This window comes from Hyperolius riggenbachi, chromosome 8 (assembly GCF_040937935.1).
Source record: "Hyperolius riggenbachi isolate aHypRig1 chromosome 8, aHypRig1.pri, whole genome shotgun sequence".
Taxonomy (NCBI): domain Eukaryota; kingdom Metazoa; phylum Chordata; class Amphibia; order Anura; family Hyperoliidae; genus Hyperolius; species Hyperolius riggenbachi.
Window position 1 is genome coordinate 129,054,520 of NC_090653.1, and position 18,124 is coordinate 129,072,643.

Consider the following 18,124-nt stretch of genomic DNA (forward strand, 5'->3'; position numbering starts at 1 on the left):
GATTAATCCATCTCTAAAATTAACTTTGTCCCCGAATGAAGGCTTTAATGTTTGTTGGCAGTCTTCTAGGAGCAAGTTTTAATGTACTCTTATTTTGTCCTTCAATAGCTTGAACAAAAATGTACCCATATTTGTGTGTACGATGGCTTATCCAACTGTTCCATGTCCACTGCACATATTTGAACCCTGTTATCGTTTGATGATACGGAGGTGCATGGAAACGGGCACAAAGCAGTTTGGCATGTGTATCGGAGACTCTGTAAAGGGGTGAGTGGTACACTGATATCCTTTTCCTTTCCTCTTTCTTTCCTAAATAAACACTATTTTATGAAAATGACCCTTCTTTTGAGATGACTTGCTAAACATTGCCATCAGCAGAAGTGCACCACTGTTCAAGCCTGGAATCTGTACTCTCTGTTCACAGTGCAGACTGCCACCAAGTATTTTCCTCTTCTGGCTTGGGTTTTACCAAGCAGTGGCTGTTGTAAACCTACCTACACACGCTGTGTTTCTGTCACCCTAAACCCTAAGCAATCATTAGGGCAACAGTTTTTGGAACAAGATTTGTACAGCAGTCCTGCAGCTACTGTATAGCCAAGCAACATGTTTTGAATCGTCCTTTGTTGACTTCAGATTCTTCCTTGTTTCCCCCATTCCTATGTCTCCTTTTTCAGCCTTGTATTGTCTTCTGTTTTCTTTATTTTTCTTCTTCTGCTTCTTTTCCCTCTGAACATTTTTGTTCATAGCACTGATTTACATAGCACTAAATAGCACTGACTGTCTTTGTTTTTTTTCTTGCATCACATGAGCACAGGCACATTTCTGCCCTGCATTCTGTCCATAGTTTATGCCTTGTAATGTGAGAAAACAATGTTCTAAGTTCTGACTTTTAACTGATCATGACCAATCAATTGACTGCTAGTTACACACTAGCCTTACATAGCATAAACAGCAATGAAGAACAGTGGCACGCAACAAACTAGATATCATAGTTTCCTAATTTAATGTTGTAATGAGGCAGGGCTGTGGAGTCAATCCAAAAATCCACTGACTCCGAAGTTTAGGATTCCCCCGACTCCGACTCCTCGACTCCTCTAATTTGCATATTACAATTTTGTTGATTAACAGTATGTAACGTGAAATTTGTCTCTTAACTGCCAACGCTTAGGAATTTTACAAGACAACTGAAGTGAGAAGGATATGTAGACTACTATATTTATTCCCTTTAAACTAAAACTAGTCCTTGGTAAGAGTACTTGTAAACGGTATAGACCGGAACAAAGAACATCTATCAGGCCCTAGGCAATGTAACTGTGGGTACATGTAAGAATGATGTGCAGGTACTCTGCAGGGGAATGAGGAGATTTTTCCTCTATTACAAATCTGAACATGGATCAGGCCCTAGGCAATGTGACTGTGGGTACATGTAAGAATGATGTGCAGGTACTCTGCAGGGGAATGAGGAGATTCTTCCTCTATTACACATTCTTCATGCACAATCTGAACAAGGTTTATGGGTGATAGACAACACCTCTGTGTTCAATGTGCACAACATTCTCAGTGGATTCTCTGCAGCTCTGTGGGGAGTGCATATGTAGAGTATAGTACTACTGTGTAACAAAGGAAACCTGAGACAGATGAAATTAAAGTTTTTATACATACCTGTCCAGCCCCCTTCAGGCTAATCAGTCCCTCGCTGTCCTCCTCCGCCACCTGGATCTTCTGCTATGAGTCCAGGTACTTGAGCCAGTCTGGCGTAGTGCACATGCACACACTCTGCCGCCGGGAGCGTACTACACCTGCGCAGCACTATTGCACAGGTGCAGAATGATCCTGGCTGTGGAAGCGGCATGCGGCCGGACTGCTCTGACTGGCTGAATTACCTGGACTCATAGCAGAAGATCCATGTGGTGGAGGAGGACAGCAAGGGACTGAATGGCCTGAAGGGGGCTGGAGGAAGCCCCAGGTATGTATAAAGCTTTTCTTTTAATTCGCCTCAGGTACCCTTTAATTCATAGTCACCAAACCAAATTTTAACAACATATCAAATTATTTGATTTCATGAGCAAAGAGAGTGCATACATTTGCATAAACCAGCATCAATGCAGAATTATTTCCATCTCATTGACCATCTCTATTAGTGACACGGCTACACATCAGGCTTTATACTTACAGCATAGATGTTATTTCGTATATATAGGAGATTCCTGTGTAAACATCATATATACTGTACAGTCACAATCAGATATGTATATATAAAAAAAAATATATAATAGATTAAATAATTAGCTATATAGATGCTCATTCAAATTACTTTTGTTCTCCATTTTAGGTTTGCAGATTATGGTTGCATGCTGGAGATTCGTAATGTGGAGTTTTTTGCAGACGGACGTTCAGTTGTGGACAGTATTGGAAGGAGAAGGTTTAAAGTTATTCAGCACAGCCAGAGAGATGGTTATAACACGGCTGACATTGAGTACATTGAGGATGAAAAGGCAAGTACTCCGTCAAAGATAAATGCTTTATGACTTGTTTATCCATTTATACTGCCCATATGGAGGAATTAGATCATTTCAAACTGAATGAACACACCTTGAGTGGCTCTCCCTTCACATAAAAGCATAAAACATATAGCAAAACCTTAGAAAATGTTGGATCTTTTGTCACACCAGCTCTAAAGCTCCGTACACCGGCTAGATGAAACTTGGGCAAGGTGATGGACAATGACCTCCTCTGCTGAGAATCCAAGTGTGTGTACAGAAGCCATCCACCTCTTTCAACTGCTCGACCAGTGATCGGCAAGAGCATTTTCTCCCCACTTACACCCTGCCAACCGTGTGATGTTACTCCCACTCTGCTCCCCCCACCCCACCTAGGAACAGAACATGTTGCTAGCCTGTAGGCTCAGCCCTGCAGTGTCGCCTGTGGGATTGGGTGATGATCTCTGTCAGGCAACTTGCCTCGAACATGTGTCCGAGACTTATGCTGGGTACACACGTTGCGATTTGCGGGATCGATTCGATTATTTCCAACATGTTCGATCTGGTTTCGATGGATACAGCCGTCGATTTTGCATATTAAGTAAGCAATATCGATGGCTGTATCCATCGAAACCTGATCGAACATGTTGGAAATAATCGAATCGATCCCGCGAATCGCGCAGGAAATCGCAACATGTGTACCCAGCATTGAACTACAGAGGTTCACTTTACATAGGAATATTTTCATTCTAGTCATATAGCAATCTTTTCATAAGTACAGTAAGTATAGGTTACAGTGTAGGAAAAGCACTCCCTCATTGCTTAGCTTTCGTTTTACAGGCTCATTACAATAAAACTAATTAAAGGCCTAGTCCAGCCTCTTGGATTTTCCTTGCTATTAAAGATGAATGGGGACAATGGCATTATTCACACAACTTTCATATTTAATGCAATGTTACAAGATAAAGCTGGCACACCATCTGTTATTTCCGGGTGCTTGGTAAAGTGGCATAGGCAGTGCCACCGGTTAGTACAGTTCGCAGATATTACCAGCACACCAAGGATTATGAAACGCACTTTATTGTGCCAGTGTCCACAAGATATCCAACAATTGTTTCGGGGCCACACAGGGTCCCCCCTTTATCAAGGCATGTGGTTACATGGCATGTTAAAATCCAAATACATATAAACCCTAGTAATCCCCAATACCACACCCCTGCAAACTAGTGACCTCATCAGCACACAACAATGATTGACAGTAGTAAACATACCAGTTAATCTGCAAATAATAACAATCTATAATTCATTATAGTAATGTAATGTCATCAGTGCACTCTGTGGTACTGTAGTTTATGACCATGCCTTATGGAAATGCCCGCACTGTGCCAGGTTACACTTGTTGCCAATCCTTAGATACTTTTGAATGTTATCCTGCCCCCTCCAGCCATTAGCTGTCATGTGTCCCATCAGCAACGGGGATAGGATTCCGCCCGCTGCTGTCACGAGCGAGTGGAGATCGTAATCCTCGCCTCCTGATTGGTTAGCGTCGGAATGACGCGACCATACTCCGTACGTAATTCTAGTCGCATGCCTATGATGCGCCACGCGTCCATGGAAACCACATGGACGCGGACGCCCCCACTGGCAAGCGTAATAGACGTCGCGTGCCAATGACGCTGAACGGGTTCCAGGCAACGAAATGCTAGTGATGCACAGTGCGTCCATAGCAACCAAAGGGGATACATCCCAGTCCAATGAGTCTGGATGTATATAGTCCCTTAACGACATTAACGAATTATTTAAACATACTGCTGGCCACTAGCGTCGTCACTAGCATTTCGTTGCCTGGAACGCGTTCGGCGTCATTGGCACGCGACGTCTATTACGCTTGCCGGTGGGGGCGTCCGCGTCCATGTGGTTTCCATGGACGCGTGGCGCATCATAGGCATGCGACTAGAATTACGTACGGAGTATGGTTGCATCATTACGACGCTAACCAATCAGGAGGCGAGGATTGCGATCTCCACTCGCGAACTTCGCCGCGGCCCATGTGCCATGATTGAGAGCGCCGCTTCGCGCAGCCGCAGTAAGGCCGACCCCGCGTTCGGCCTACATACCGAGCGCGGAGACTGGGACATCGGCGGGGAGTGGAGCAGTCGCCGTGGGACAGTTGGCTGCAAGGGGCTGGAGAAAGCCCCAGGTGAGTATAGCTTATTTTGTACATTTTGCCCTGATAACTCGGTGGCCATACACTTATAGATTTGCAGCAGATTCGACCATCAGATAGATTTCTGGCAGATGCCTGTCAAGTGGAATCTGACAGGAATCTATCTGATGTGTGCCACACACTAGGAACAGATTTCCAATAGATTTCAGAATTCAATCTATTGGAAATCAATCTAAATGCATTATTGGACCATTAGATCCAATGCAACTCTATGGGCCATGGATCGGCTACCAGCAGCAGATGAACCTCCTAGATCTTCCATCCTGTCAGATAGATCAAATCCATTGAAATCGGCCACAAATCGATTGATTTGAAAGAATCGATTTTTGATCGATCTTGATTGATCAATCGATGACTGAAATCGACTAGTGTATTGGCCCCTTTACTCCTGCTCCCATCATAATGGCATAAAGGTTAAAAGAAAGTGCCTGCAAGTACCTTCGTTACACAGCTGAAAATAGTAGTTATGTAAATGCTTAATCTAATCTCCCAGTGCAATTAATATTAATAGATAGGTTGCTCTGTTTATAACAGGTTGGCTGACTGATTGGCACTAGTCCCAGGTTTTAATCCTGGCCAAGAAACTATTTGCATGTACGATAACTTCTCCATGGTTGTGTGGGTGTTGTGTTTTCCTGCTGCATCCCAAAATATACAACAAATTGGCCTTAGTAGTAGGAAGATTAGATTGTAAGCTGTGCTGAGGGACACCTGTGATGTTCTGTACAATGTGTCAGTAATATGCATAAGCAAATTAATTCAGGGAGTACAGTTGCAATCATTTTCTACTGAAATAAATGTCATGACACAACTTACAATGTAGCATATTAAGCATAGACCCTGTGGAAAAGTGTAGTTGCAGCTATAATAAGGTGTTCTCTTTTCAAATTTATAACATGGCAGTTCACCTCCTCTATGCACTTTATTAATTGTTCCTTTAGTTATTAAAATGGCATAAAACTCAAAATTACATTTTTGCTCTAAAACATCAAACATGGAAAATCATTTTGTTTGTCTTTTAGGTAAAAGAAGAAGATTATGCAGAGCTACGCACATTGCACGACTCGGTGTACGATCAGGCATACAAGTGGTTCAGTACCCTGAAACCAGCATTAAAAACTCGTATCTTGAGCCACTTTGGTTCCATGCCAGATAAAGATGCGGATTTACAGGTATGCTTTGCAGGTTCTGTGTTTCCAAAACATAACTGTGATATTGTTAAGCTACATACACACCATAGATGGTTGGTGGACTACTCTCCTGAAATTAGTCATACTGGTAAATACTAGGGTACGTCCCACTTGTCTGCACCCCTTCTTGCTCCATAGATCATAACAGGCTACTCAACATATTGCCAGGGATTGTGTGCAATCTATTGGGGGCCACTCTTTAAGCACATGCACAGCCATACTGGTCTAGTACAACCAAGCCTGTACAGTCAGCCAGAGCCAATCATGCTTGCATAAGAACACGGCCCTGATCAGCAGGAGGGTCCCAGCAAGCAGCAGAGGATGCAGAGAAAAGACAAATTAGTAGCCAGAGAGCTTATTTCTGAAGCTGAGTTTTAGCTCAGGTTCTCTTTAAGGGTAGACAATTAGTGCAGCAATCAGGAAACTGGCTTTGTTTACTAGAGAATGAAGATGGCTCCATATTCCTCTCACTTCTGGTTCCCTTTAAAGGCATATAGTCAGTGCAGCAGTCAGACAAATAGCTTATTTAAATGCAGGAAGTCAGCAATGCCATCTTTCAGATTCTACTTAGCACATATGATTCTGAACATATAGGAGAATGTATGCATAGGCATAAATGTTGCCATGGCCATCAGCCTTTCTCATACTGGGTAGCATGGCAAGAGTCCAGGAGTGCCACAGTTACTTTTCCTAGTGTAGCCCGCCTGAGAGGAGAGCACGGGATTGTCGTATCTAGAGGTGGTCACTGAGATGCTAATCATTTTAAATGTATACAGATTTTATGTTCATTTTATGCAAATATATGACGCTTGGCATTGAACCAATTATATACGGTAGCTGATGGTTATGATTAGTCCAGTTCCAAACTGCATACATTTGTATACAATTAACATAAGATATGAGTTGTCAAAATTATAATTTCATTGAACTTCTATAGCGATTTTCATGTGCCTCCAATCCAGATCAGAGTCCTTCCTTTTCCCAGCAACATACACTGTAGTCACACTTCCCAATGGGGAATGGTGAGGGTACCATGGGATACACTCTACTAAGCAGAGCTGTTATGGGGGGAACACTGTATAATAAGGGAGCAGGGGCACAGTGCATTAAATGGGACACTGTTTGGGGGTGTAGGTGGCTACAAGTGATGGTCATGTCATGGAGAAGCAGGTGATTTGTTTGATCAGCTGATAGATTTGCAAAGCTCTGATTTGCTGTCATCACATCCTGCTTTAGCACATGATCTTGACTAGCAAATCAGAGAGTTGCATATCTATCACCTGCCCAAACTGATCACATGCTTTTCCATGAGTTCTCCTAGACATGACCATATCTACTGGCTACTGGGATGTTGGTACAAACTTTGGGGCATCAAAAATCTGGGATATAGTGAGGTGGGTCTGCACAAAGCTGTAACGGCAGTTGTACAAGCCATGCTTCATATTGACCATGGGTGTTTATTTAGAAGGTCATATGTTTGGAAACCTCTGGTATAGCTGTTTAATGCAGATTGTTAATAACTGTTATCTATTGCAGGTGAACCCCAATGGTCCTGCATGGTGCTGGTGGATTCTCGCTGTTCTTCCTCTTGAGAGCCGAGCACAACTCCCATTTTTGGCGATGACATCATTGAAAGATCGACTGACTAGTATTCGGCGTGTCCTTCTCTTCATGTGTCGGATGCGAACACGATAATCGCACTCTGCCCATTGCATTCCATCTTATGCAGTCATAGCATATATGGCGAAAACACATTGCACTGCAAGGCTTTTAGCTTTGCAAATTAACTTATTGGCTGTGGTTTATTTTATTTGTTTTTTAAGGTTTTATTGCTTTTTTTTAAAACTCTAAATTAAAATAACGAATCCTGGATGCCTTTTATATGAAATGCAGTACACTCATATTTTGTTTTGAGGTCTTCATTTTGATAAAGTTTTGTTATACAAAGCTGAGTTTTTACAGAGCTGTACAGATTTGTGATCATCCTTGATGTATAATTTATTTTTCATTACCATTTATTCTGCTTTTATGTGCTTTGTTCATTGTTAAGAAAAAAAGAAAGTGAAAGAAAAAAGCTCCAGTTGTTTTTTGTATTATCCATTTATACTGTGTGTGCTTTTACACTGTATTAGTTAAATTAATGTTAGTCTACATTTTACATTGTAAAATATTTCAGTTGATATTTTCACAAAAAAAAAAAAAAAAAAGGATCAGACCAAATGAATCACATTTTCTAAGCTTGTTGCAAATGGCTGCCACAGTTGTCTTTTACAGCATACATAAAAAAGGGTGCAGGGGATTGCTGCTAGTAGAATGTAGCTACAATTAGCAATATTTTATTGCCGGATTCCCAAGGTAAAATATCGGTAATGTTTACCGATATTTTACTATGGCTAAACCTACTCTCACACAGAACCCTCCCTCTACCGATGCCCTCCCCCCGGTGGTACCTAAGCCTAAGACCCGCGCCCACTATACACAATGCCGCAATTAGCATTTCTGCAAGCCCCCGGCGCCTACAATGCTATTCGGCAACCAAATTAACTTGCTGATGCCACTGCCACCAGGCGCCTCCGGGCACCAGAATTTACCTTGCTCGCTGCTTATCGCGGCTATTGTAAAAGCCTCGATTTGCAGCAAAGAAGGTAAATTTCGGCACTGCCCTGCATCCAAATTTACGACTTTTACCGCATATCACAGCTTTTAAAATAGTCACCTATGACGGCGCCATTTATTCTGTAAGGGCTCCTGTCTCCTTTTCTCCGGTTTTGCTTTTATGACCCATTTTGCCCTCTTTCATGCCTGGAAGCAGATGCTGGCATTATAGCATTGATCTTTATTCTATACTTGAAAACTACGGGCCACATTACAGACGTGACAGCAGATAAAAAGTAACAAGTAATTTTTTTGAACTTTAAAATGCTTGAATAATGCATCTGCATGGATGGGTAGCTGAGTAGCTTCCAACCCCCTTTCCCACTGTGATTTATAGTGGCACCACTGATTGTGAAAGCTCCTGTCATTATACCATGCTGCTTATCAGTGCTCCCATTGCTGATTGGTCAGCAAGATAAAATGAAAAGTGGTGTCACTGTCTTCACCAGTCCATATTGCCTCAGCAAAAAGCTAGTGCTGATTACAGAAGCAAAGTTGAGGTGGTGACTTGGATGATGTATAGAGGAAGTTCTGCCACTTTTCAGTGCCAGTCACTTTTCATGTACGGTACTGTAATGCATCAGCTTTTCTGTCTGTAACTGTAGTTATGGGATTAATGTATTGCTGCCAAATATGTTAAACTAGCCCTGTACTGCATTCTGTTACGACATTAAACATGCATTTGATTACAATGCATATCCAGTTCTAGAAATTGACATTGGTGCTGGAAGGTAGTGTTCACATAAGAAATGCACAAACTAAAATACACCAACGCTAAACAATTGCAATAAATGCCCCGACACAACACTTAGCCTAGTACCCTACCGGCTTGCATTAAGAAATGTGAATAAAATTGTGGTGCACAGTCCTGGCAAACTGCCAATGGAACTCTCAATCAATGTCCATGCAAACAGCTTGATCACATCCAAAATAGGCAATGATGAACCCGAGAAATTGCAAAACTTCAAAACAAACGTGCCTCTTCTACCGTATTAAAGTTTTAATAGATAAAAACAAATATAATGGCCTCAATTCACTAAGCTTATGGCCTCAATTTACTAAGATCCTGCTGGAGATAATAAGGCAAGAGAAAACTTACCTCCACACAGTGAGAGGTATTTTATCTCATCATTCCTGAAGTTACCTCTTCTGTAGTTAATTTACCTCCTGTGTAGTTATTTTCACACGCAGTTAATAAACAGCCTGTCTTTAACTCTGGAGTTATTTTAAGGATTGAAGAGTTAACCTAAAGACAGAGGAGTGAACTTTAGGTTTGCCTGAGGTAAAAGGTTTCCCGAATACGACATGCCTCGTCACCATGGTGACCACTCTAGAAACGTTATTAAAGACAGGAGATAAGCTTAGTGAATTGAGGCCTATCTCCTGTCTTTAATAACGTTTCTAGAGTAATCACCATGGTGATGAAGCATGGAGTATTCAGGAAACATTTTACCTCAGGCAAACCTAAAGTTACCTCTTCTGTCTTTAAGTTAACTCTTTAATCCTTAAAATAACTCCAGAATTCTAAAGTTAAAGACAGTCTGTTAATTAACTGTGCATGAAAATAAAGGTGGCCATACACTGGTCGATTTGCCATCAGATTCGACCAACAGACAGATCCCTATCTGATCGAATCTGATCAGAGAGGGATCGTATGGCTACCTTTACAGCAAACAGATTGTGAACCGATTTCAGCCTGAAACCGTTCACAATCTGTTGTGGTGGTGCTGCTGCTGCTGCCCCCGCCCGCCCGCATACAATACCTGCTCCGCCGGCGCGACTCCAGTCCCCCGGTCACTGCTGCTCCGTCTGCGCTCTGGTCTCCAGGTCCGGCATGCCTCACTTCTTCTAGCCCGGCAGGAAGTTTAAACAGTAGAGGGCGCTCTACTGTTTAAACTTCCTGCCGGGCTAGAAGAAGTGAGGCATGCCGGACCTGGAGACCAGAGCGCTCTATTGTTTAAACTTCCTGCCGGGCTAGAAGAAGTGAGGCATGCCGGACCTGGAGACCAGAGCGCAGACAGAGCAGCGGTGACCGGGAGACTGGAGTCGCGCCGGCGGAGCAGGTAATGTATGCGGGCTCTATTGCGTCGGTCGTCGGGCACTCGAACGCCGCTAGCGATGCGCTCTTTACCCGCGGGCGATCAACGGTTATTTTCCGCACGGCGCGATCGACGGGATCGGACAAAATGGAATTCGGCGTGTAGCGTGAACGATTGGCAGCAGATTCGATCCCAGTGATCGAATCTGCTATCGAAACGGGCGCAAATCGGGCCAGTGTATGGCCAGCTTAACTACAGAGGAGGTAATTTAACTAGGAGGAGGTCACTTAAGGAATGAAGAGATAAGATAACTCTCTTACTGTGTGGTGGCAAGTTTACTCTTGCCGTATTATCTCCAGCATGATCTTAGTGAATTGAGGCCAATGTTTTTCAATTACTCCTAAGAGAAGAGTGGAGTACAGCCTACTCAGCTATGATAGCAGACCAGAGCGGAATTACAGTCACCAGAATTTGCAAAAGCACCAGGAACATGAGGGCCCCAGATTGGTGCCTTTCTACAGTTCCTGCATGTGTACCTTAAAGGACTTACGAGGCCAACGGTGGAAAAAAAGGGAATTACCTGTATCGTCGTTTCGGGCACGGACGACGCCGTCCGCGCCCTCCGTGCCGATCCGCTGGGTCCCCCCGCTCATTATCCCCCCTGACCGGCTCCCGACCCCACGGCCCGGGTCGGGCTCTCCTGCCTCACGAAAGATGGCCACTTCCTCTGGCCGCGGCTGCCCAGTCCGCCTGGCGGCGAGTGCGGCTGCGCAGCTCTAGGGCCAACCCCCCCGTACCACGCTACAGGTAATTCACTTTTTTTCCTCCGTTGGCCTCGTAAGTCCTTTAACCTCCCTGGCGGTAACCCCGTGTGTGACACGGGGTAAGCCGCCGGAGGGTGCCGCTCAGGCCCTGCTGGGCCGATTTTCATAATTTTTTTTTTGCTGGACGCAGCTAGCACTTTGCTAGCTGCGCCAGCACTCTGATCGCCGCCGGCCCCCGCCCGATCGCCGCTATTTGCTGCGGCGCGCGGCCCCCCCCCCCCAGACCCCAGCGCTGCCTGGCCAATCAGTGCCAGGCAGCGCCGAGGGGTGGCCCGGGACTCCCAATGACGTCCCGACGTCAGTGACGTCGGTGACGTCATCCCGCCCCGTCGCCATGGCGACGGGGGAAGCCCTCCAGGAAATCCCGTTCTATGAACGGGATTTCCTGATCGGAGATCGCCGAAGGCGATCGAAGCGGGCGGGGGGATGCCGCTCAGCAGCGGCTATTATGTAGCGAGCCCTCGGCTCGCTACATGATTAAAAAAAAAAATTTTTTTTTTAAAAACTGCTGCGCTCCCTCCTGGCGGTATTTTTCATACCGCCAAGGAGGTTAATGGTGCTTTGGTTCTAATGATCACCTCTTATTAGCTAACAGTGCTTTCATGGTCAGCATTGTATGATTTTTACACATAAAGTGGTGGTGATGAGGGGGGGGTCACTGTAAAATTTAGCACTGGGGCCTGTAGGTTTTTTTTTTAGCTATGCACTGCAGATATCCTAAGGGAAGGGGGAAGAATGACCAGGGAGTGACATGCTTCCAACATCTGCCAGGTATTTTAAAGGACAACTGTAGTGGGAAGACTATGGAGGCAGTCATATTTATTTTCTTTTAAACAATACTAGTTGCCTGGCAGTTCTTCTGATCTATTTTGCTACAGTAGTGTGTGAATAACACTAGAAACAAGCGTGCAGCTAATCTAGTCAGATCTGCCAATAAAGTCTGAAACACCTGATCTGCTATATGCTTGTTCAGGGTCTATGGCTAAAAGTATTAGAGGCAGAGGATCAGCAGGACTGCCAGACAACTAGTATTGCTTAAAAGAAAATAAATATGGCAGCCTCCATATATCTCTCACTACAGTTGTCCTTCAATAGCAATCAGCAAACATAACCCAGCTTGGCAGACTGTAAAACAGCCAATATTTGAGGAAGCTTGTAAAGACAGGAGACTGTCTACTACTGTGTCTATATAATTTAACCACTTCAGGACCACAGTGCTAAACCCCCCTAAAGACCAGGCTATTTTTTGTTAAATTGGCCACTGCAGCTTTAAGGCCAAGCTGCAGAGGCCGCACAACACAGCACACTAGTGATTCCACCCCCCCTTTTCTCCCCACCAACAGAGCTCTCTGTTGGTTGGGTCTGATCGCCCCCCGGTGTTTTTTTTTTTTTTATAAATATGTTAATTTTTGTGAAATATTTTTTACTATTTTTTTTTCAAACCCTCCCTCCCCCCAGCCAGTTAATCAGGGCGATCAGCTCTCATACGCTCTCTCGTGTCCCAGTGCTGTACTAACTATCGCCGCTCGGAGACTGAAGACGGGGCGGAGCTCAAACAGGAAATGCACACGCAGCCTGCGCGTGATCTCCTGCAGTACCTGGCCCAAGGACTTGACGGCCCCAGGACTTGACGCCAATTGGCGTTAGGCGGTCCTGGGGCTGCCACGCCCATTGGCGTGGGGCGGTCTTTAGGTACCGGGATTGTCACCATAAAAATCAAATTTCAACAGCAACTGGTCTGAGTGTATTAAAGGGAACCAGAGAGGAACGGGGGGTAAAAAAAAAAAAAGATTTTATACATACCTGGGGCTTCTTCCAGCCCCATAAGCCTGAATCGCTCCCACGCCGCCGTCCTCAGCTTCCTTGATCCGCCGGTACCGGGCCCGTCACTTTCAACAAAATTAATATGAGCTTTACGTCATACTTTGGGGACAAGGAAGTGGAGTACCTGGACCTCAAAGTGGTGATTGATCAAAGGGTACAGGAAAGAAACGGCTACAAATAGCCTGCTTCATGCCTCGAGTCACCATCCCAGACATGTCAAGGACGCCATGCCGTATGGACAATTTCTACGCCTTAGAAGGAACAAAAAAAATGACATAGATTTTGAGACTCAGGTGGGAGAGCTATGTGAACGCCTCAGAAATAGAGGTTATGAAATTGAATCTGTACATAAGGCCCTAGACAGAGCCTGGGAGGTCCCCAGGGAACAGTTAATTACCAGAAAAAAACGGTTACGCTCTAGCGTGAACCGGTGCAATTTTGTGTTTGATTACTCGCCCCTCTCTGAAAAAATTAGACAGGCTCTCCGGAACCAGTGGCGGATTCTTAAATTGGATAGGACTCTGAATGATATAACCATCACACCGCCAAGGGTCAGCTTTAGGAGGGGTAAGACCATCAGGAAAGTGTTGGTAAATAGTGACGTTAGGATTAGAGTTGGGCCGAACGGTTCGCCGGCGAACGGGGTTCGCGCGAACTTAGGTGGTTCGCGTGCGGATACCGCACGAGAAACTTTTGCGGAAGAAGTTCGGTTCGCCCCATAATGCACCTGAGGGTCAACTTTGACCCTCTACATCACAGTCAGCAGGCCCAGTGTAGCCAATTAGGCTACACTAGCCCCTGGAGCCCCACCCCCCCTTATATAAGGCAGGCAGCGGCGGCCATTACGGCCACTCGTGTGCCTGCATTAGTCAGAGTAGGGCGAGCTGCTGCAGACTGTCTCTCAGGGAAAGATTAGTTAGGCTTAACTTCTTCCTGGCTGCATACCTGTTCTGTTCAGTGAGCCCTCAGCCCACTGCATACCTGTACTGTGATCCTGCCACTGCATAGCTGTTCAGTGATCCTGCCACAGCATACCTGTTCTGTTCAGTGAGCCCTCAGCCCACTGCATACCTGTACTGTGATCCTGCCACTGCATAGCTGTTCAGTGATCCTGCCACAGCATACCTGTTCTGTTCAGTGAGCCCTCAGCCCACTGCATACCTGTACTGTGATCCTGCCACTGCATACCTGTTCAGTGATCCTGCCACAGCATACCTGTTCTGTTCAGTGAGCCCTCAGCCCACTGCATACCTGTACTGTGATCCTGCCACTGCATAGCTGTTCAGTGATCCTGCCACAGCATACCTGTTCTGTTCAGTGAGCCCCCAGCCCACTGCATACCTGTACTGTGATCCTGCCACTGCATACCTGTTCAGTGATCCTGCCACAGCATACCTGTTCTGTTCAGTGAGCCCTCAGCCCACTGCATACCTGTACTGTGATCCTGCCACTGCATACCTGTTCAGTGATCCTGCCACAGCATACCTGTTCTGTTCAGTGAGCCCTCAGCCCACTGCATACCTGTACTGTGATCCTGCCACTGCATAGCTGTTCAGTGATCCTGCCACAGCATACCTGTTCTGTTCAGTGAGCCCTCAGCCCACTGCATACCTGTACTGTGATCCTGCCACTGCATACCTGTTCAGTGATCCTGCCACAGCATACCTGTTCTGTTCAGTGAGCCCTCAGCCCACTGCATACCTGTACTGTGATACTGCCACTGCATACCTGTTCAGTGATCCTGCCACAGCATACCTGTTCTGTTCAGTGAGCCCTCAGCCCACTGCATACCTGTACTGTGATCCTGCCACTGCATAGCTGTTCAGTGATCCTGCCACAGCATACCTGTTCTGTTCAGTGAGCCCTCAGCCCACTGCATACCTGTACTGTGATCCTGCCACTGCATACCTGTTCAGTGATCCTGCCACAGCATACCTGTTCTGTTCAGTGAGCCCTCAGCCCACTGCATACCTGTACTGTGATCCTGCCACTGCATAGCTGTTCAGTGATCCTGCCACAGCATACCTGTTCTGTTCAGTGAGCCCCCAGCCCACTGCATACCTGTACTGTGATCCTGCCACTGCATACCTGTTCAGTGATCCTGCCACAGCATACCTGTTCTGTTCAGTGAGCCCTCAGCCCACTGCATACCTGTACTGTGATCCTGCCACTGCATACCTGTTCAGTGATCCTGCCACAGCATACCTGTTCTGTTCAGTGAGCCCTCAGCCCACTGCATACCTGTACTGTGATCCTGCCACTGCATAGCTGTTCAGTGATCCTGCCACAGCATACCTGTTCTGTTCAGTGAGCCCTCAGCCCACTGCATACCTGTACTGTGATCCTGCCACTGCATACCTGTTCAGTGATCCTGCCACAGCATACCTGTTCTGTTCAGTGAGCCCTCAGCCCACTGCATACCTGTACTGTGATACTGCCACTGCATACCTGTTCAGTGATCCTGCCACAGCATACCTGTTCTGTTCAGTGAGCCCTCAGCCCACTGCATACCTGTACTGTGATCCTGCCACTGCATAGCTGTTCAGTGATCCTGCCACAGCATACCTGTTCTGTTCAGTGAGCCCTCAGCCCACTGCATACCTGTACTGTGATCCTGCCACTGCATACCTGTTCAGTGATCCTGCCACAGCATACCTGTTCTGTTCAGTGAGCCCTCAGCCCACTGCATACCTGTACTGTGATCCTGCCACTGCATAGCTGTTCAGTGATCCTGCCACAGCATACCTGTTCTGTTCAGTGAGCCCCCAGCCCACTGCATACCTGTACTGTGATCCTGCCACTGCATACCTGTTCAGTGATCCTGCCACAGCATACCTGTTCTGTTCAGTGAGCCCTCAGCCCACTGCATACCTGTACTGTGATCCTGCCACTGCATACCTGTTCAGTGATCCTGCCACAGCATACCTGTTCTGTTCAGTGAGCCCTCAGCCCACTGCATACCTGTACTGTGATACTGCCACTGCATACCTGTTCAGTGATCCTGCCACAGCATACCTGTTCTGTTCAGTGAGCCCTCAGCCCACTGCATACCTGTACTGTGATCCTGCCACTGCATAGCTGTTCAGTGATCCTGCCACAGCATACCTGTTCTGTTCAGTGAGCCCTCAGCCCACTGCATACCTGTACTGTGATCCTGCCACTGCATACCTGTTCAGTGATCCTGCCACAGCATACCTGTTCTGTTCAGTGAGCCCTCAGCCCACTGCATACCTGTACTGTGATCCTGCCACTGCATAGCTGTTCAGTGATCCTGCCACAGCATACCTGTTCTGTTCAGTGAGCCCCCAGCCCACTGCATACCTGTACTGTGATCCTGCCACTGCATACCTGTTCAGTGATCCTGCCACAGCATACCTGTTCTGTTCAGTGAGCCCTCAGCCCACTGCATACCTGTACTGTGATCCTGCCACTGCATACCTGTTCAGTGATCCTGCCACAGCATACCTGTTCTGTTCAGTGAGCCCTCAGCCCACTGCATACCTGTACTGTGATCCTGCCACTGCATAGCTGTTCAGTGATCCTGCCACAGCATACCTGTTCTGTTCAGTGAGCCCTCAGCCCACTGCATACCTGTACTGTGATCCTGCCACTGCATACCTGTTCAGTGATCCTGCCACAGCATACCTGTTCTGTTCAGTGAGCCCTCAGCCCACTGCATACCTGTACTGTGATACTGCCACTGCATACCTGTTCAGTGATCCTGCCACAGCATACCTGTTCTGTTCAGTGAGCCCTCAGCCCACTGCATACCTGTACTGTGATCCTGCCACTGCATAGCTGTTCAGTGATCCTGCCACAGCATACCTGTTCTGTTCAGTGAGCCCTCAGCCCACTGCATACCTGTACTGTGATCCTGCCACTGCATAGCTGTTTAGTGATCCTGCCACAGCATACCTGTTCTGTTCAGTGAGCCCTCAGCCCACTGCATACCTGTACTGTGATCCTGCCACTGCATAGCTGTTCAGTGATCCTGCCACAGCATACCTGTTCTGTTCAGTGAGCCCTCAGCCCACTGCATACCTGTACTGTGATCCTGCCACTGCATACCTGTTCAGTGATCCTGCCACTGTATACCTGTTCTGTGAACCCGCCACTGTATACCTGTTCTGTTCAGTGGACCCGCCACTGTATACCTGTTCTGTGAACCCGCCACTGTATACCTGTTCTGTTCAGTGGACCCGCCACTGTATACCTGTTCTGTGAACCCGCCACTGTATACCTGTTCTGTTCAGTGGACCCGCCACTGTATACCTGTTCTGTGAACCCGCCACTGTATACCTGTTCTGTTCAGTGGACCTGCCACTGTATACCTGTTTAGTGAACACGCCACTGCATACCTGTTATGTTCAGTGAACCTGCCACTGCATACCTGTTCTGTGAACCCGCCACTGTATACCTGTTCTGTTCAGTGGACCCGCCACTGTATACCTGTTCTGTTCAGTGGACCTGCCACTGTATACCTGTTCTGTTCAGTGGACCTGCCACTGTATACCTGTTTAGTGAACACGCCACTGCATACCTGTTGTGTTCAGTGAACCCGCCACTGTATACCTGTACTGTTCAGTGAACCCACCGCATCAGTGCGCATACCTGTGCAGTTAAGTGAACCCACCTACCTACGTGAGTGCACGCAGTGTGATATACCACTCCGTGCATACCCGATATGGACAAAACAGGTAGAGGAAGAGGAAGAGGTAGTGGCAGAGGCAGAGGAAGGCCACCCGGCAGGTCTGCACGAGGTCGTGTAAATGTAATTTCGTGTGGACCTGGCCCACAGTACAGTGCTCGGAAGAAGGCACGTCCCATCACCTCCCAAGATTGTCAGGACGTGGTTGAGTATTTAGCGACACAGAACACCTCATCT

The 18,124-nt window shown here is 46.5% G+C and overlaps 1 protein-coding gene across 1 annotated transcript in view; it reads left to right on the forward strand.

The window, feature by feature from the left end:
* The window catches only part of LONRF3 (LON peptidase N-terminal domain and ring finger 3), a 35,082-nt gene extending 27,177 nt beyond the window's left edge, over nt 1-7,905 (forward strand). The window contains exons 9-12 of the mRNA XM_068251069.1: nt 109-267; nt 2,333-2,495; nt 5,730-5,879; nt 7,434-7,905. Coding sequence (XP_068107170.1) covers nt 109-267; nt 2,333-2,495; nt 5,730-5,879; nt 7,434-7,592 — 631 coding nt within the window. The 3' untranslated portion in view covers nt 7,593-7,905. The remainder of the gene's footprint in view (nt 1-108; nt 268-2,332; nt 2,496-5,729; nt 5,880-7,433) is intronic.
* The last annotated feature ends 10,219 nt before the right edge of the window (nt 7,906-18,124 follow it).